Here is a 20,362-nt window from a genome sequence, read left to right as displayed (position 1 = left end):
GGAAAAGCCAGCAGCACAGCATGTTACATAAGCGCCGAGTTTTTAAACCACAATGCCTGCTAACTAAAGACAATTTAAATACTCCGTGTCTTCTACGCAAAATACAGTAGGTCCATGCTGCCGGCTTTGGCATAGCATAACACAAAATTCATACATTATTTACATACTAATATATTAGTGTTTACCTTAAAGATTTTTCCAGTAGCACCTGCAGAGAGCTAGAAACTGAAACCGGCCATCGGCAGTCCTATAACATTTGTACATGCCCAAGTTATTCTGTGGATCCGATTTGTTTGCACTGGACGCTGCCAGTCAAATGATCAGCAGCTTCAGGCTGGGAAGTGTGTAGTGGGTACTGCTGCTATGGAGGTGTGCAATCTAGTATGCTGGATTGCAAGGGCAAAATGACAAAATGCATGATCTGACAGAGGTCATTTAAGGATTTAAACCACTGGTCTTCCCCAACTTTACACAAGTTCCTGAGGGGACCCCCTAAACCAATTTCTACACCCCCTACGCAGCCTAGGAGAATATTAACAGAAAGGTCCTTTTCGAAAATGGGACTCAGGAAAGACTAGCATCAGTGAGGCAAGGCTAAAATACTTTTGAAAATCTACGTTATCTTGCTGGGATCCTATGACCCCAGCTGACTTCCTGCCCCTGGGGGAGAGGGCTGGACTCTATGATGCTCCGGGGTCCCTTCCAGCCCTAATGTCTATGAAATATATGAAATCTATGCCTAAATGACAAAAAACAACCTTGAAAGATTTCCATCTTCTTTGAGATTCCATTTTTTTAAAATATATTAATTAGTGCCCATTTTTAAAATAGTTGACATACATGTGTAGATCCCATTAAGAACCTGCTTGAAAATCATTTCCCGAGCAAAAATGCTTTTCTGGATCAGACAACCTGGGAGTTACAGTATCCCTGTACATAAATCACCACTTGAAATGATCAAACTACTTCAGTACTGATAGTTTGTCTTCTTTCAAACTTTCATAAGGTTTATTTACAACCAATATACCTCTTTTCAAAGAAAAAAAAATGTTAATATATCAGTTATTTCATATTATTACAGCATCCAGCTTGCTTATAATTATGGCACATAACCACCATAATACTTTCTACTGACATGCACACGCTTACAATGCCCCGTAACACATTACCCAAGACCATAACGTGGTTATACTATCTAAACATTTATACCCCACTAAAAAATGGAAACTTAACATAAAATGTGACCTAGAATCTTTTCTGCTACATCAGATAGATCAGGGTTTCTCAACTGGTGGGACGCGAAGGTCCTCTAGGTGGGGCTTGGGTCGCGGCAGCGAAACAGGAAATACCACAGCAGGATTTCTGCTTTTGCACACTTCAATCGGCTGCTGGGGGACCTCCCCCTGCGCTCGTCGACCGGTGGGACCAGAATTTTTTGACCTTACGTAGGTGGGACACAAGGTGCAAAAGGTTGAGAACTGCTGAGATAGATGACATAACAGGATGATAAGACAGGGCTCTTTATGCCAAAGAGCAAGGCACAACAGGGTACAACCCTTCCCCTGCCACTCTAGCTGCGAGACTATGAACCAGAGGAAAGATCTTTCTGAATTGAGATGCATACATTAAATGGGTTATATCCAATGTAATCAAGTATTGCAATAATGCAGGCGAGAGCTAAATCACCTACCACACAACATCGCAAGTTTGAACTGGAGGGAGGCATTTCATAGGTCAATCTTGCATACACACGCTTGTTTCAATTAGTGTTAACTTACAGATTCACCAGAAGCTTCTGAACAGTGTAAGTGCTTACCGATTTCAGCAGGTAGTTGCTTAATTTTGTTCTCTCGTATGCTAAGCGTGGTGAGTCTTGACAAGTTTTTGATATCCTTTTCCACAGTAGTTACACGATTAAAGCGTAGATAAAGAGTGGCGAGAGAACATAGCCTGTACACCACCGAAGGAATTTCTCTAAGTTTGTTATGCCGCAAGTCAAGCATGGCCAATTTCTTCAAGTTATCAAGAGAGTCAGGCAAACTGGTAAGCGAGTTCTCACTCAGTGCCAGTGTCACCAGATTCACGAGACAGCCCACCTCGGCCGGTAAGGACTGCAGTTTGTTACCGTATAAATAAAGTTCCGTTAGCTGTGTCAACTCTTTGATAGACGATGGAAGCATGTGTATAGACCTCTTGGCTAAGTCCAAGCGAATCGCATTCTCTTCCCGGCATTTATTTAGCTCTTTGATCAACTCAGCATTGCTGGATTTTTTGCGAGCGCCTGGGGCTGGATTAGGTCGTTTTATCGTGTTGTCCACTGAAAAAGCCACCCCAGGCTGCGCACTACTGGAGTCCTTTTTTCCATCTTTGGCATCTTTCCCTTTGGTCTTAGGCTCCTTTTCTTTACTCTCTTTCCCAAGTCCTCCAGACGCCTTGGCCTCCTTCTCTCTCTCTTTTGCAGACGGGACTTTTGGATCCTTCTCTTTACAGTCTTTTTCTTTTCCTAGATTACTACTCATGGCGATTCAATGTTTTGCAAGCACCACATGAAATCCACTTTTTTAATGTGACAAAAACAATTTGCTGCTGAAGCTACAAGGATCCTTAAAATACAAACAATTGGATTGAGGGAGGAGCTTCAGTGGCACAATACCCTTTTGCTACATATTGATTCTGAAGGCACTCTTTTCTAATCCTGATATTGGAAGGTTCAACAGTTGGAGATTAGATGGTCAAATGCTCCTTACTAGAATTTCTGCAACACAGGAGAAAAAAAGAAGTAAATGTTAATGTGAGCATTACTTATTCTTAAAATATTAAGCGTGTCAATAGCTAACATAGGGTTGCAGCATCAAATCAGTAACCACCCCTCTCATGACTGCCCGCAAGAATCAAATCCTAACATTCAAATAAACAACGTTGTTCTGGAATACCTACTTGACAGCAGATAAACTATTCTAACCTTTATGAATAAAGCACGAATAAGTTAAGCATCTTAAATACAATACTGCCTTCATTACAAGGCACAAGTTGCCACATCTTGCTATTATATGCTAGTGCACAACCACAAAGTGCCTCTCTCTAAACTCAGTCCATAGAGCATAAAGTCCAATGTTAGATCATAAAGCACAGAGCATAAAGTCCACTTCTAGCATGAAGGACTGGCTCTCCCACGTCCAACTCTGGAAGTCCTCAGTTCAAATCTCCAGTGCCAGATAATATGGCAGACTTATGAACATTTCTTACCAAGCGATCTCTTCCGGCCTATTTTGAGTCACAACCATCTACTGCACTCCTACATAAGATAGGACCTTGCAACCTATGACAAGGTTGGTATTTTTTGCAATGCAAACAAAAGGAGTTGTAGGCTTGAAATAAGCATGCAACACCCCTCCTCCCCACCCCACCCCCAACCCACAATATCTAAAAGGACGTAACTCGATGCCTAAAAGACAAGCAAACCTGCAACCAAGGTAATAAGGAAAACCAGTCCAAAAGGCAGGTTATTCTGCAGGGGGGTAGGTGATTCTGCAGCTACCCATTCAGAGTATCTTCCATTTTTCTATAAACCATTTGATAACTGGCTTCTGGATTAGATCTCCCTATATTCTCTACAACAGTGTCCACGTTCCGGGTCCAGTTTCAGTTTTATCCAAGTCTGTGAATTAAAGTAAATGATTCCAAGAAATATTCAGTAATTGAAAAATCCTAACCAATTCTAAAGCAGTCTTTCAAAAATAAATGGTCAATTGAAGGGAACAGCATTTTTATCCTTCCATGTCAATCAGTCTTTTTGCCAACAAAAGCAACATTCTGTTGTTTTGTATTATTTGTTGATGATGGGGAGTTTCTTAGTTTTTAACAAAAGGGCCTAGTTGGTCTCAGCCACAAAAGCTGTTTGCAATCTTCTCACCACCACCACCTTAGGAACTACATCCCCTTTCTGGTGTTTGATGTTCTCTATTAATATGTTACAAGGACAGAAAAAAAAATGATATATACTTAAGTTACTCAATGAGAACTGAACACATCGAAATCTTACAGGCAGGCTCATCCACCTATATTTTAAAATGCATATTTGCATATTTATGCATAGCTCTCTTGTGCACGTACACTATTTTTTAAGCCAAGAAACAGTCATTCATATTAAAATAGGATCAGAGATTAGATGGCCAAACCTAAAATTACATACTGGTTAGAAGGCAAATATTTCCCTACTATTCTGCAGATCGTGATATCTAATATCAGAGCTGTGAATAAAACTCACAAGACAACTTCCAGGCCTGTGCTGTAACTTGTTACTGCAACAGCATCGCAAATGTGTGTGTGTATGCAAGATGTTCTTGGGTAATCTCTGAAACTGGAGTTTACAATGCCTTGGAGAACTCGGATAAAGGGTGTTAATGTAATACTTGGCTTCATCCAATTCTGTCTGTATACAGTATCTCATATGACACCATTAAATGACTTAACACTTACTTGACCTTGTTTTCTTTTAATCCTTTTGCAGGTGTTTTGTTTGATTTTGGGGTTTTTTAAAGAAATGAATAGAAGAATCAACTCTTCTGACAGCTGTAGTTGGCACTCTTTCCCTGTGGACAAGCCAGCAGCACAGCATGTTACATAAGCGCCGAGTTTTTAAACCACAATGCCTGCTAACTAAAGACAATTTAAATACTCCGTGTCTTCTACGCAAAATACAGTAGGTCCATGCTGCCGGCTTTGGCATAGCATAACACAAAATTCATACATTATTTACATACTAATATATTAGTGTTTACCTTAAAGATTTTTCCAGTAGCACCTGCAGAGAGCTAGAAACTGAAACCGGCCATCGGCAGTCCTATAACATTTGTACATGCCCAAGTTATTCTGTGGATCCGATTTGTTTGCACTGGACGCTGCCAGTCAAATGATCAGCAGCTTCAGGCTGGGAAGTGTGTAGTGGGTACTGCTGCTATGGAGGTGTGCAATCTAGTATGCTGGATTGCAAGGGCAAAATGACAAAATGCATGATCTGACAGAGGTCATTTAAGGATTTAAACCACTGGTCTTCCCCAACTTTACACAAGTTCCTGAGGGGACCCCCTAAACCAATTTCTACACCCCCTACGCAGCCTAGGAGAATATTAACAGAAAGGTCCTTTTCGAAAATGGGACTCAGGAAAGACTAGCATCAGTGAGGCAAGGCTAAAATACTTTTGAAAATCTACGTTATCTTGCTGGGATCCTATGACCCCAGCTGACTTCCTGCCCCTGGGGGAGAGGGCTGGACTCTATGATGCTCCGGGGTCCCTTCCAGCCCTAATGTCTATGAAATATATGAAATCTATGCCTAAATGACAAAAAACAACCTTGAAAGATTTCCATCTTCTTTGAGATTCCATTTTTTTAAAATATATTAATTAGTGCCCATTTTTAAAATAGTTGACATACATGTGTAGATCCCATTAAGAACCTGCTTGAAAATCATTTCCCGAGCAAAAATGCTTTTCTGGATCAGACAACCTGGGAGTTACAGTATCCCTGTACATAAATCACCACTTGAAATGATCAAACTACTTCAGTACTGATAGTTTGTCTTCTTTCAAACTTTCATAAGGTTTATTTACAACCAATATACCTCTTTTCAAAGAAAAAAAAATGTTAATATATCAGTTATTTCATATTATTACAGCATCCAGCTTGCTTATAATTATGGCACATAACCACCATAATACTTTCTACTGACATGCACACGCTTACAATGCCCCGTAACACATTACCCAAGACCATAACGTGGTTATACTATCTAAACATTTATACCCCACTAAAAAATGGAAACTTAACATAAAATGTGACCTAGAATCTTTTCTGCTACATCAGATAGATCAGGGTTTCTCAACTGGTGGGACGCGAAGGTCCTCTAGGTGGGGCTTGGGTCGCGGCAGCGAAACAGGAAATACCACAGCAGGATTTCTGCTTTTGCACACTTCAATCGGCTGCTGGGGGACCTCCCCCTGCGCTCGTCGACCGGTGGGACCAGAATTTTTTGACCTTACGTAGGTGGGACACAAGGTGCAAAAGGTTGAGAACTGCTGAGATAGATGACATAACAGGATGATAAGACAGGGCTCTTTATGCCAAAGAGCAAGGCACAACAGGGTACAACCCTTCCCCTGCCACTCTAGCTGCGAGACTATGAACCAGAGGAAAGATCTTTCTGAATTGAGATGCATACATTAAATGGGTTATATCCAATGTAATCAAGTATTGCAATAATGCAGGCGAGAGCTAAATCACCTACCACACAACATCGCAAGTTTGAACTGGAGGGAGGCATTTCATAGGTCAATCTTGCATACACACGCTTGTTTCAATTAGTGTTAACTTACAGATTCACCAGAAGCTTCTGAACAGTGTAAGTGCTTACCGATTTCAGCAGGTAGTTGCTTAATTTTGTTCTCTCGTATGCTAAGCGTGGTGAGTCTTGACAAGTTTTTGATATCCTTTTCCACAGTAGTTACACGATTAAAGCGTAGATAAAGAGTGGCGAGAGAACATAGCCTGTACACCACCGAAGGAATTTCTCTAAGTTTGTTATGCCGCAAGTCAAGCATGGCCAATTTCTTCAAGTTATCAAGAGAGTCAGGCAAACTGGTAAGCGAGTTCTCACTCAGTGCCAGTGTCACCAGATTCACGAGACAGCCCACCTCGGCCGGTAAGGACTGCAGTTTGTTACCGTATAAATAAAGTTCCGTTAGCTGTGTCAACTCTTTGATAGACGATGGAAGCATGTGTATAGACCTCTTGGCTAAGTCCAAGCGAATCGCATTCTCTTCCCGGCATTTATTTAGCTCTTTGATCAACTCAGCATTGCTGGATTTTTTGCGAGCGCCTGGGGCTGGATTAGGTCGTTTTATCGTGTTGTCCACTGAAAAAGCCACCCCAGGCTGCGCACTACTGGAGTCCTTTTTTCCATCTTTGGCATCTTTCCCTTTGGTCTTAGGCTCCTTTTCTTTACTCTCTTTCCCAAGTCCTCCAGACGCCTTGGCCTCCTTCTCTCTCTCTTTTGCAGACGGGACTTTTGGATCCTTCTCTTTACAGTCTTTTTCTTTTCCTAGATTACTACTCATGGCGATTCAATGTTTTGCAAGCACCACATGAAATCCACTTTTTTAATGTGACAAAAACAATTTGCTGCTGAAGCTACAAGGATCCTTAAAATACAAACAATTGGATTGAGGGAGGAGCTTCAGTGGCACAATACCCTTTTGCTACATATTGATTCTGAAGGCACTCTTTTCTAATCCTGATATTGGAAGGGTCAACAGTTGGAAAATAGATGGTCAAATGCTCCTTACTAGAATTTCTGCAACACAGGAGAAAAAAAGAAGTAAATGTTAATGTGAGCATTACTTATTCTTAAAATATTAAGCGTGTCAATAGCTAACATAGGGTTGCAGCATCAAATCAGTAACCACCCCTCTCATGACTGCCCGCAAGAATCAAATCCTAACATTCAAATAAACAACGTTGTTCTGGAATACCTACTTGACAGCAGATAAACTATTCTAACCTTTATGAATAAAGCACGAATAAGTTAAGCATCTTAAATACAATACTGCCTTCATTACAAGGCACAAGTTGCCACATCTTGCTATTATATGCTAGTGCACAACCACAAAGTGCCTCTCTCTAAACTCAGTCCATAGAGCATAAAGTCCAATGTTAGATCATAAAGCACAGAGCATAAAGTCCACTTCTAGCATGAAGGACTGGCTCTCCCACGTCCAACTCTGGAAGTCCTCAGTTCAAATCTCCAGTGCCAGATAATATGGCAGACTTATGAACATTTCTTACCAAGCGATCTCTTCCGGCCTATTTTGAGTCACAACCATCTACTGCACTCCTACATAAGATAGGACCTTGCAACCTATGACAAGGTTGGTATTTTTTGCAATGCAAACAAAAGGAGTTGTAGGCTTGAAATAAGCATGCAACACCCCTCCTCCCCACCCCACCCCCAACCCACAATATCTAAAAGGACGTAACTCGATGCCTAAAAGACAAGCAAACCTGCAACCAAGGTAATAAGGAAAACCAGTCCAAAAGGCAGGTTATTCTGCAGGGGGGTAGGTGATTCTGCAGCTACCCATTCAGAGTATCTTCCATTTTTCTATAAACCATTTGATAACTGGCTTCTGGATTAGATCTCCCTATATTCTCTACAACAGTGTCCACGTTCCGGGTCCAGTTTCAGTTTTATCCAAGTCTGTGAATTAAAGTAAATGATTCCAAGAAATATTCAGTAATTGAAAAATCCTAACCAATTCTAAAGCAGTCTTTCAAAAATAAATGGTCAATTGAAGGGAACAGCATTTTTATCCTTCCATGTCAATCAGTCTTTTTGCCAACAAAAGCAACATTCTGTTGTTTTGTATTATTTGTTGATGATGGGGAGTTTCTTAGTTTTTAACAAAAGGGCCTAGTTGGTCTCAGCCACAAAAGCTGTTTGCAATCTTCTCACCACCACCACCTTAGGAACTACATCCCCTTTCTGGTGTTTGATGTTCTCTATTAATATGTTACAAGGACAGAAAAAAAAATGATATATACTTAAGTTACTCAATGAGAACTGAACACATCGAAATCTTACAGGCAGGCTCATCCACCTATATTTTAAAATGCATATTTGCATATTTATGCATAGCTCTCTTGTGCACGTACACTATTTTTTAAGCCAAGAAACAGTCATTCATATTAAAATAGGATCAGAGATTAGATGGCCAAACCTAAAATTACATACTGGTTAGAAGGCAAATATTTCCCTACTATTCTGCAGATCGTGATATCTAATATCAGAGCTGTGAATAAAACTCACAAGACAACTTCCAGGCCTGTGCTGTAACTTGTTACTGCAACAGCATCGCAAATGTGTGTGTGTATGCAAGATGTTCTTGGGTAATCTCTGAAACTGGAGTTTACAATGCCTTGGAGAACTCGGATAAAGGGTGTTAATGTAATACTTGGCTTCATCCAATTCTGTCTGTATACAGTATCTCATATGACACCATTAAATGACTTAACACTTACTTGACCTTGTTTTCTTTTAATCCTTTTGCAGGTGTTTTGTTTGATTTTGGGGTTTTTTAAAGAAATGAATAGAAGAATCAACTCTTAACACAAACACTGGTAACCACCTCCAACAGTCTTTTAACAAGTCCCTGATACTATTTTAATGCCAAACTACCCCACTTTTCTATTGTATATTTAAGACGCATCTTTTAAACTGTTCAGAGTAGGGGTGCTCAGTCTTCGACCAGCCCACCAAGCCATGGCAGAGCTCCCCACCAGTTGGGAAATTCAGTGGCACAGGAGCAGTGGCAATTAAATACTGCCAACTCTTCCATGGTGCCAAGCTCCAAAGCCCCGCCCCCGAGCCAGGGCCGGGCCACCTTCCCTCCCCGCATGTGGCCAAGCCAAGGCCGGGCCGTATCCCCTTCTACCTCACATGGCCAGAGCCGAGGCATGACCCCTTTCCCTCTGTGGGGCCAGAGCCAGGGCTGACCCATGCCCCCACCCCACCCATGGGGTCAGAGCCACGCAAAATACTCAGAAATTGAAGATTTATAGTACAATCCATACATTGAAATTGTTACACTTATCCACACCGTGCGCAATTAGTACAAAACAAGAGAAGATTTAAGATAAAAAAAGATAAAACGCACCCACACATTTACCTCACCTTCCTCACTTTCTCAAGGACTTCATAAATTGAGACTGCAGGTTCTGCTGGATGTACAGCAGACCTTCTCAGACCTTGCCTCTCTGGATTAAACATTTCTCCTGTTCCAAGAAACAGCTGCCACAACTACTTCCTGGACACACCAAGAACAAGTGGTGGGAGAGGAAGCAACGGAGGAGATGTTCTACCCGAAGAGCAAGCTTTCCAAACCAGATCAGACACTATAAACACACGCAAGTCTGGAAACGATGATATATAAAGATAAGAACAAGAGGCTACAGCCAGATTCTCCAAACCAGATTATTATGAAGGCAATGTAGTTTCTTCTTACGTGTTCACAGTTCTACCAGCATGCAATTTAGGGTCAGAGGTTAGGAAAAGACAGATATAGTGTCACCTGCTGAAACTCTGCTACACTTCCCAGAATTAAGGACCCCATCTGCAATAACTTGTAACAGCCAAACTTCAAACAATCCAGCTGAAATTATATATGGTGAGCTGAATTTTTTCTGGAAAGATTTCAGCTAAACTGTTCGGTTAAATCCAAATAAGAGAAAAATGCTGTTCTGACTGTGCTAAAATCAGGCAACCTTTCTTCTGTACTGCTCTAGTGCAGCGATTTTCAACCTTTTCCACCTTATGCCCCACCAACGGTTGGTCCCAGAAACCCTGGTCCCACCAAAATAATCAATGAGCTGGGCCGGAGGCTGGGGGGAAAGAGTCCCCCAGCAGCTGGCTGACGAGCAAATCTGAAAGTGCCAGCAGCACACGGCAGCACAAGTGCCAGCAGCGAACCTGGAAGTGCCGGAGGCGAGCCCACCACTTCTCCGCGTCCCCCCTAGATGGCCTTCGTGTCCCACTAATTGAGAAACGCTGCTCTAGTGCACCTATGCTTTAGACCAGGGACTTGACACACTTGGCAAGGGGAGAGGCCTCTTGTGCCAAGGATGCATCTCTTACCACCCCTGTACAACCAAGTTACACGCCTTTGAAAAACTGCAATCTGCACATGCTCAGAGGAAACTGCTCGAATTTTAGCAAATGAAAATCTCCAAACGATTCTGTCCTCATTGAGAATTGTCCATCCTCTCCCCGCTCCTACTCCCGACTAGATTATGCCTCAGGGGTCTACCCAACTAAAGGAGGCACTCAATTCTGCAAGCAAATCAGGAAGTTGACCACTATTTTTACACACTTACCTTGGTGCTCCCCCTACCACACACCTCTGATTGGCCAAGGGGCCTCAGTGGCCCCATTCCCCACCCGATTGGGGAAGAGCACTGTCCATCATGTCCATTGGTGGAGGGGGGCAAGGCTGTACAACAGGCAGCCCTCTCACCCAATCAGTGACAAGAGGCAGGGGCGGCAGCCATCTTGCCTGCTTGCCTTTGTGCTGGCAGCCCTCTCCGTGCCAGGCTGTGCGGCCAGGACTGCTGGCTCCCACTGGGGAGCCAGCATTTTTAAAAAAGGTGGGTTTTGGGGGGGTTTTCCTGCAGATTACCCAATTCTGCAAAATGCACGCCATCGCGATTTGAGTAGGTCCCTAATTATGCATGAACCAACTTCAGAGTGACAGAGGGCCTGGAAGGGAACCCAAAAGATTTCCATTTTTTCCATTCCCGTGCTGTCAGCAAGTATCTGCAAATCCCTCTGGTACGGGTGTGTTTAGGTTTATTACCTTGCTTCACCTCTGACTCAAAACAAATGGCAACCTCTACGGCTCTCAATTACTTCCTCAGCTCAAGTGGCAGGGATTTGCATAGTGATGCAAAAGCACTAGCCCAGTGGATGAACCATGGGGAAGTCAGCAGAATGGAATCCGATTCATTTTTTTCCAGTTTGATTTCTGAGCCTAAAAAGAGGGGCAGAGACTTATGGGTGACTGAAATAAGAAGAACAATATTTTATTCAATCGGCACGAATACTGAGAATACAGGCCCTTGAAAAACTGTATTAAAAATGGTTATTTTACTACTGCTGAATACAACCTGCAACATTTATATAGTATGTAATAGCTGCCATATAGTCTGTGTGGTAGTAGGCTACCAGCGATCCTCTGAATCATGGCTAGGCTTGGCAGGATTCAGTTTTTATTGCTAAACATTGATAAATGTCAACTTCACCTCATACTCACAAACCAAGGGAAATATTTTTCCATCAGTAATAATAGAAATTTCCAGATAGGGGACTGTAACAGGGAACCCGTACCTGTTACTGGCAGCAGAGAAAGCGGAGGAGCGGTTAAGGAGGAAAGCAGAGCAGCCTAATGACAATTAGCTGCACATTCACAGGTGACAGGAAGCAAGCTGGAGGGAGACAGCAGGGTACTTAAACCCCTACCCAAAGCCCAGAGGGGGAGAATGGGCATTTGAAGCTCCAGCGGGGCAGCAGCAGGGTCCTGCCTGGGCCAGCTAAGCGCAGGGGGCCAAGGGCAACAGCTGCCTCTGCCCATGTTCCCAGAGCTCTGGGAGTGCCACTGCCCTCCGGCTATTTTTTTTTTTTTTTTTAAACTCAACTTGGATAAAGATTACCATCTCCTCTCGGATGGAGAGAACTAAGAAACAAGAAAAAACAGTGCTAACTATTGAAAACACTAGAAGTAAAAGACCCCTTCTCTCCCTCTCGCACACTAGTTGGACTGACCAACAGCAGACTTTGCTAATGAAAGACTACTAAAAGGATATATTTTTAAGAAGAGTCACTTTTCAGTTCCACTTCTGCAGCCCAAGTTACAGGATCATAATACTGTGTTTTTGGGTAAGGTAAACAGATATTTTAAAACCAATAATCAATTAGGTGAACAGAATACTCCAAAATTAATACATGATTGCTCCTGAAGTATAGCATCATTACTGCAGAGCACATGAGCAATAAATCCAGGCCTTAAGAGAGAGAAATAAGCTTTGAGGAGCCAATTCTGTTTTAATCGTATTTTATATACTTTTTTCTTTTCAAATTCAAAATGCTACCTAGTCATTTTAATACCATGACACTAGAAAACAGACCAACCATTGTAAACAGCTTTACACACCTTTAAAACGATAAACTCCATGGAACCCTTGAATTTTCACAAATGAACCGTATGGAAAATCACGCCCCACCCCCCCCAACAACACAACCACACCATACGCAGGCACATATGGAAGCAAAGAACAAAGTGTTGGAAAAGTTAGCTAAAATGACTGCAAATGATTTCCCTCTTCTACACCACACATGCAAGGCAGCCACTCTATTTTCATTTGAAAACCCAAACAGCTTAAGCCAACTAGTCCACTGCAAACAAAGCACATTCTCTCCATAATTTCTGAGCTTCAGACATGAGAACTACAGTCTTTTCATACACAGCTGTGGCACCCAGGCTTCTGCTGCTGCAGCCACCACCAGCTGGGACAAACTGCTGAATCAGTCCCCAGGTGACTGCACTTCTACAAACAAACCCTCATTCAGAAGGGATGTAGACATCAGGGCTGTTTGTACACGCCACGGGGATTTAATTGGGTTTAGTTCTCCCTAAACTGAAACAGTGGGTTTTTAAAAACACCGCTTCAATTTATGGAGAATTAAACTGAACTAAACGTCCGTGGCATGAACACAAGTGTGGGGGCCCGATCCTTACCTGCCTGTTCGGCTGTCAGGTCTCACAGCCCCTGAGCTGCACAGGGCCCGCCATGTCCCAAGCACATCGGCTTCCAGCGCCCCGCGCACTGTTGCACTTTGTTAGGTTCACCAAATTAAAACATCTCGGAGGTTTTATCTTGCTCCGTACCAAAGTAATTTAAAGTGGAATACGCCGCCAAGCTTGCAAACAGTAACACCATTAAAGTGGAGTACACCGCTGAACACGTAAACAGCAACTTCATTAAAGCACTGCAAAAGGGCACTTAAGCTGCTTTAAAGGAAAATTGTGTGGCATGTACAAAGGCCCCAGAACAGTAACCGGCTATCATACTGCCATGATTTAAAAAAAAAAAAAAAAAGCCATTGCTTTAAGCTAACAAGTTTGGTATTCATGAAATGCGCCAACCAATTTTGGAAAGTGAAAGCCCTGCTTCTTCTTGCTGGCTGTTGATCGTTGTTGTGATGCAATGAGCTGAGACTGCTTAACTCGTTTCACTCAAGCCAATGACCAGTCATCCTATGGGAAATTTCAAACTACCCACCTCACTGAACTCAGTGTGGCAACATGAGCCAGCACATATCCAGCTCCGTTGGCTGGGGATGGGGTGCCTTTTGGGGTGTTTTGCCCTTCCAGGGCAAATGAAGAGATGGAATCTATGCTGCTGATGTGCCCGACTGATGCCACCCTCCCCAATCCCAGAAGCCATACAACAACCAAGTGCAAACTGGTTTTCCATTAACAAAAAACAGGAGATGGAGAGAAAACAGCAAGGAGGGCAGCAGAACAAGGGGAAAAAGCAGTAACCAGGTTCTTAGAGACCACCACATGCTTGACAGCCATTTTCAGCTGTCCATATAATGTTATAAATTGTGAGGATGATATTAATTGTGGCTAAACCAATCACATCTTTAAAATCATAAAAACTATTTCTAATCCTCGACTGATTTTTCTGTACTGCAAAAATGTCCAAATCTATCGCATACTGTTTAGGTCTCCTACATAACTATGGTTAGCTATGCCTGCGAAAACTAAAGTCTGTCTACTGCCTTCAGCAACAACTTCAGAAGCTGCTTGGACTGCAAGCGCTTCGGCGCAGAAATCACCACGTTTCATTCTGCATTCATGAAGCACGTGGTACAATGGGATTCGAGTCCATCACTGGGCACAATAATAAACGTACTATATATTCATGTATAGTATGATTTCAATTGACGTTATCATCTTTCTAGGAGTTATTTCTACCAAGCAGTTGTTTCCCTCTTTTCTCTCCTATCCCAGACAAACAGAACCCCCCTGATGCCCAACATATGCTCCAATCGGAAAATACCATTTCACTGGTTTACTAAAAAAAAGTACACGTTCCATACATTTCACATCTGACTCATGGAAGCAGTTGTATTAACGCGGAGACAGACAGCTCTGCACATGTGGTTTTTCAGCAAGCAGGTTTTGAATGCACAGTATATTACTGTTGCCATGGATATCTGTGATGCCAATCAGAATAATCTTTCACAGCTGTGAGACTTGAAAACCATGACTTGACAACTGAAGAAGTCTGGTGGCCTTAGTATTGTTCTGACTGTCTACATGGAGAAAAAAAAAGGAAGAAAGAAAATTCACCACCAAAATGGAAACTGCTACTGGCAGTCTAACCACAAGCCAAGAGCAGAATAATTAAAGTAGGCATTAGTTATAATCAGGGATCTGGGCTCTCCGTTTGCCATGAAAAAACATGGATTTCTTCCTTTAAAGAAGAAAAATGTAATTTCCTCCCTTAAAGGAGGCAAATGCTGGAAATGGTGGGTTTCCCCTTATAGGCTGGCAGCTTTAGCCTGCAAGGGACTGCTTGGGGCTGGGGGGAGTGGGATGCAGGTGGTGCCATGTGAACATATGTGCGTGTGCACATGCACGTTACCAGCAATACAGCCAGTTTGCACGCATGTGTGGATCTGTGCATGCGCAGATGTGGATGCAGGCTGCTCACTGCAGGGTTCCCCACCCTGCTGCCTTCCCTCTGGGGGTGTCTGCAGGCCAGCAGACAGGAGGGAGAACTAGGTCAGGGAAGCTCAGTGCCCCGCACCATGACCAGGCACCCCCTGCTTGCCTGGCAGCAGCAGGGGGGCACAACTTGGCAGGGGAGGCTCGGTGCTGCTGCCACCACCAGCACCAGGAACCCTGTTCCAGCCACACCACCATGACATAGCACCCCTAGCCCACCTGGTCCCCACTGGTGGCAGGCAAATGGGGACACCTCGCCATGGTGGCACAGTTGGCACAGGGCTCCCAGCACCAGTGGCAGCGGTACCAAACCTCCCTGCACTCCCGTGCCTGGTCCCGCCTGCTTGCCTGTGGAGGCCCCCAGGGGAAAAGCAGCAGGGCAGGGAGCCCCAAGCCCCGCAGTGGGAGGCTGCATCCTCTCCCACTCCCCACAGTCTCTGTTCAGCTCTGCTCTGCTCCACCTGTGCCATCTGGTGGGAGAAGGGGAGGAGCAGGCCGGGCTTGGCACTCTGCTCTGGCCACAGCAGCTGCTCCATCCCATATGCAGAATCCAGGGCTGGGGTGCTAGTGGCAGGCTATGGCTGGTGCCCACAGAGCAGGAAGTAGGCAGGATGGTCCCATAGCCCTGGCAGCTGGGGGCTCCTTCCAACAGGGCTGGGGGGGGGACTGGGCTAGGAGTGAGAGGCTGCAACTGGATCTGCATCCTGGTGAGTGAGTGAAGGGGCAGAGGGAGCTCTGATTCTCCATGCTTAAAAAACCAAAAATCAAACACCAAAATTTAAAGGTATTTAGAACTGATTTTATTATAACGATTGATTGAGGCACTGGTAGGTGTCCAAACTGCTTTAAAATTGTAAATGTTTCAATAGAACATTGTGTTCAACTGATACCTATATAGATATTGATATCTATATTTAGGTGGCATTTCATTTTAATTGAGGGGGGAAAAAAAGCAGAATTGGGGTTTTTCAATCAAAGAATTTTGGGCTTTTTAAATGAAGAAAACCAGGATCCCGGGTTATAATGCATCAGCTAACACTAAAACACATTTATAAGTGTGAAGAATGCCGTACTGCCAGTGCTTGTGTTATGCCTGTTTTGTGAACAGTCTCCTAAACTGTACTTCTCGTGACACAAAAAAATGCCATACAATCTGCCTTTTCACCGTCTAATTTTCAAAGAAAGTTACATCATTAAAAAGGGTTTCTTCCTTTCCTCTGAGAGAGATTTCACCATGGCTACCAATAAACTTCCAAAATTTGTCATGTTACCAGGTGGCAAAGGAGGGGGAGGGCGGGAAGTGTGTGAAACAAGATAGCGAGTGATGATTTGTGTTCTTCACTATACACTTAATTTCTTTGAAAAGTGACTTGCTACCTGGTCCGCACAATACATCAGCAACCCTAAAGATATTTGGTTCTCCCCAGATACTACCCCTTGACATACGCATAGTGCTATTCCAATCACATTTCCAAACCACTGGCCCATTAGACATCCATCTTTCACTTATACTGGCATTACAAATCTTTCTGCCAAAAAATGTTTCTTTTGGTTTCTAAACCTATGCATCTGACTGCAGAAGCTACTGCTCTGCTACGACCCAAAATACTGAACTACAAAGTTCAGTATTGGATGACTTTCAGTACCTTGAGTTGTCTGTCCAGAAATAGCAAATCTCTACAAGTCACATGGCCTTTTCTCAGAAAAGAAGAATTCTTAAGGAAAGCGCATTAAAAATGCAACTCAGAAGTGCTTTTACGTCAAGTCTGAAAAAGAAAAATGGATCTCAGCAAGCAAACTATCTAAAGAATCAATGTCACATTAACAGAAGGCAGCTTGTCACTGCACAATATCTGCATACTGTTGCATTTGTTAAGACTAGGACTACTTAGGATGTTTGATCTTCATCTTAAAAGAAAGAAAACCTTGGATTAAGGCTAATGGCAGTGGTTCAATACCGGTTTTGTTTTAAAATAAAGCAGGAATACCTACAAGAGATTTCTTCTCCAGTCAGTCTAACTGTAATATGCAGGGAGTACAAGCTGCAGGCAGAAATCAGAAACTCCGTATTTAGATAGTAGTTGGCTAATTCAAATCACTTCCTTCTAAGAGGCATTTATATTTTTTACATCCAAATTGCTTCCATGAAATAAAGACCAACTTGAACAGATTAATATTCTTCATAAAGAAAATATGACTATCATTATTGGCTTAATTTGTACTGAATAAAAGCCATATTTGGTATTCATTAGACCCAAATTGAGAAATTAAATATTAAAATGTACTAAAATCCGTCTTCCCAGGATTACTTCATTGGTTTAATTGTTTAAAAAACAACATTTGAAGTCTGCATATACTGTGATTATAACTTTAAAAAAAGGATGGGATCCTTTTCATAAGTTTTACATTGAAGACCTAGCAGTGCTGAGGTATTGTTGCCAGGATGGTACAGAAAACATGCAAGCGGTAAGAACTGTTGTGGGCAATCACTTTTATTGAGCCAATTGCACAGTTGCAACAGATAAAAGCAAGCTTTCAAGCATCACAATATTTTCAGGTCCTTCAGGCCTGAACAGAATATTCTGGCTTTATCCTGTTTTGTTATCCTCCATTCTTAAATGCTAAAGTCTCCGAGAATTCTTGTGGGCAATACCTTCTATTTATTTTATGTATTATGTATTCATTTTGTTCTGTTTAACTCTTTTTATTTGACTAGCTGCACGGTTTCAATAGACACAGCAAAAGTATCACAGCACCCGTCCGGTTGGAACAGACATTTTCTCCACTGCTGCTGAGCTTATAGCATCCTTTTTCGTAGATCTCACAATCTAACCTGGTACAAGCTAGGGTGGCATGTGGGTACAGTTAGGAGACTTGGGCAACTTCCCCAGGGTTTTTACCAACAGTTCTCAAGCTTTTTTAGATGCAAGGCACCACTCAGACTTGAGGCAGCCCTCTGAAAATGCCAGCTCTCATTTTTCACTAATTTTTGACTACGGAAAAATAATGGAGCAATTCTTCTGTTACAAAGAACTCAGAAAGACAATAGGTCAAAACATTTTTAACACCATGGATTTCTATTTGAAACCTCTGGGTTTATCTTGTGAATCACGTTCACATACCCAACAGCGCATCACCCTTGAAGGGATCTTAAGGCACCCCACGCACTCTGGTTGAGAAACACTGATCTACAATACTCTTCCCCTTAAGCAAATGCGTTATGAGCACCCCAATATCATGTGAGAGAACTTAACTACTAAAAAAGCTCTCATTTGGCTGGAGCAAACAGGGATTGTAACCACCTTACCAAACAAAGCCCATCTTTCTTGGTCAGCTCTTTTCCCCTACCTAAATACTAATACTGAGTTAAGCAGTCAGTGTGGTAGATGTGGTATCTTTTATCAGACCAACTAGACAGGTGCAAAAAAATTCTTTGTTTGCAAGCTTTTGGGCGCGCACACCCTTCCTCAGGCACAGGAGAATGAAAAGATTTTAAAGTTTCTCCCAGGCAGAAATGAAAATTCATATTGTACAGGAGAGCTGGGGTGAGATGCAAGCTCTCCTTGCTGGAAAAGTTCGTTTTGTGCAAACTAGGTTCGGATAAATGTTGGAGCAGTCTAGTTACCTCAAAGGTGTCTGATAGAAGCAAAACCCAACACCCTGCTTGCTTTCTTGGTAAGACATCTCATATTACTGAGTGCATTTTACGGTCAATTACATTTTGCCTATTTAAATTCTCCTTGAAGTTTCAGGCGGATATTGCATTATTCACTTCCTGTCCTTATGCTTTTGCACTTTATAGCTGTGCATTGCTAAACAGCAGCCACATTTCCACCAGAACATCACTGTACTACAGGTTCTGCTTCACGAAATTCTGAGGCTACAAATAGGAATCAAAAGAAACAATTTCTACATTACTTTGGGAACATTTTGAATTAAAGGCACTACATGAACACAGGCTCACTATGCTCTACAGTAAGAAAGGTGCAGAATAAGACTGCTAACAAACTTTTTCAGAAACTCCAAATATTTTTTTTACTAAGAGCAAAGTAGATATAAAAATGATAATATAAAGAAGCAGTGCACACTATTGATGGAACAAGCAGCAACACTTATAGATCAGGTTGCTCAACAGCTTCCATGAAAAGTTTTTCCACCCCCATTTACTCATAACTTCATTATACAAAGTCTTGAGGCTGAAATTTGTGTTCTAGGCTGAACACTTTTCAAACCATTTTTTCAAAGATCCAATTTTGAGAATAAGATTTGAGAAAACATTATTTCCTTTTGCTAACATTAAAACAATTCTTTTAGCTTCTCAAAGAAGTGAATGCAGCGTTTTCATGTGGATGTGAAATTTGGTCAAGAACTGACCTGGGGTCAGGGTTGTGCCATTTGGCAACTAAAGTCTCTGCCTGTTTCATAAGTACAGAACGTGATTGAGCACATCCCGGTCCAGGGATTAAGGAGCTGAACAGGCTCTCCCGTCCAGTTGCTCCTCCCATCTGTGGGGGGCTTTCTCCCTTTCCACACGGGCTAGGTAAGAGGAAAAGATAGAAATTGGTCAACAGTAATATACAGAGGAGATGGAAAGGAAGAAACATGGCAAAAAGGTGAGGAACAGATGACTCAAACAAGGAAGAAAAGTGGAGGGGAAGAAGGGATATAGGAAGAGGAAGCACCATGGAAATGTCCATGAAGAAATTAATAACTTTGGATGGTATGCAGCAGCCAAGTGGGTCAGGTACACTGAGTAGTAGCCATTCAGTAAACATTTTCATCCTGTGCACTGAATGAGGCAGGGGTCCTTTGGGAAAATACAATATGTAGGGTATAATTAAAGATGGCAAATAATCATTATCACATAAAGGGACCTAATTTAGGTAGCAAAGGCAATATCGATTCAGGTCTTTCTTTAGTTCTGAGTGGCTGACTTTACAACCTTGGTTTCCGTAACACATCTGATGCAATAATATATATACACACCACACTTCCTCAAAAATAGAAGGTGACCTTGA

General features: G+C 42.5%; 2 protein-coding genes across 5 annotated transcripts in view; both read right to left on the bottom strand.

Moving 5' to 3' along the window:
* Nucleotides 1–19,868, bottom strand: part of SHOC2 (SHOC2, leucine rich repeat scaffold protein) — a 70,768-nt gene extending 50,900 nt beyond the window's left edge. The window contains exons 1-2 of the mRNA XM_006022812.3: nt 19,719–19,868; nt 1,817–2,755 (exon numbers count right to left, since the gene is read on the bottom strand). Of these exons, the coding sequence (XP_006022874.1) occupies nt 1,817–2,519 (703 nt within the window). The 5' untranslated portion in view covers nt 2,520–2,755; nt 19,719–19,868. The remainder of the gene's footprint in view (nt 1–1,816; nt 2,756–19,718) is intronic.
* LOC102370875 (leucine-rich repeat protein SHOC-2-like) lies at nt 4,800–7,347 on the bottom strand. Of its 4 annotated transcripts, none has more exons than XM_025203178.1 (2): nt 6,413–7,347; nt 4,800–4,982 (listed from the first exon to the last, which is right to left on the bottom strand). In XM_025203178.1, the coding sequence occupies exons 1-2, from the start codon at nt 7,113–7,115 to the stop codon at nt 4,975–4,977; spliced, it is 711 nt and encodes a 236-aa protein (XP_025058963.1). In that variant the 5' UTR covers nt 7,116–7,347; the 3' UTR covers nt 4,800–4,974. The 4 variants fall into 4 exon arrangements, with proteins under 4 accessions (XP_025058963.1, XP_006022872.1, XP_006022873.1 ...); XM_006022810.2 differs by lacking the exon at nt 4,800–4,982 and adding an exon at nt 5,589–6,077; XM_006022811.2 differs by lacking the exon at nt 4,800–4,982 and adding an exon at nt 5,590–6,074.
* Nucleotides 19,869–20,362: the final 494 nt, after the last annotated feature.

This window comes from Alligator sinensis, unplaced genomic scaffold, assembly GCF_000455745.1.
Source record: "Alligator sinensis unplaced genomic scaffold, ASM45574v1 scaffold559_2, whole genome shotgun sequence".
NCBI classification, from domain to species: Eukaryota; Metazoa; Chordata; order Crocodylia; family Alligatoridae; genus Alligator; species Alligator sinensis.
The sequence above is the reverse complement of the archived record's forward strand: the minus strand, read 5'-3'. Positions and strand labels throughout refer to the sequence as shown.

Bases quoted from the DNA above. Each gene is read 5' to 3' on its own strand.
- LOC102370875 (XM_025203177.1), bottom strand. From the start codon at position 7,115: ATGAGTAGTAATCTAGGAAAAGAAAAAGACTGTAAAGAGAAGGATCCA. The intron at 6,037-6,412 runs GTAAGCACTTAC...CACCTACGTAAG, and splicing joins GCAACTACCTGCTGAAATCG to GTCAAAAAATTCTGGTCCCA.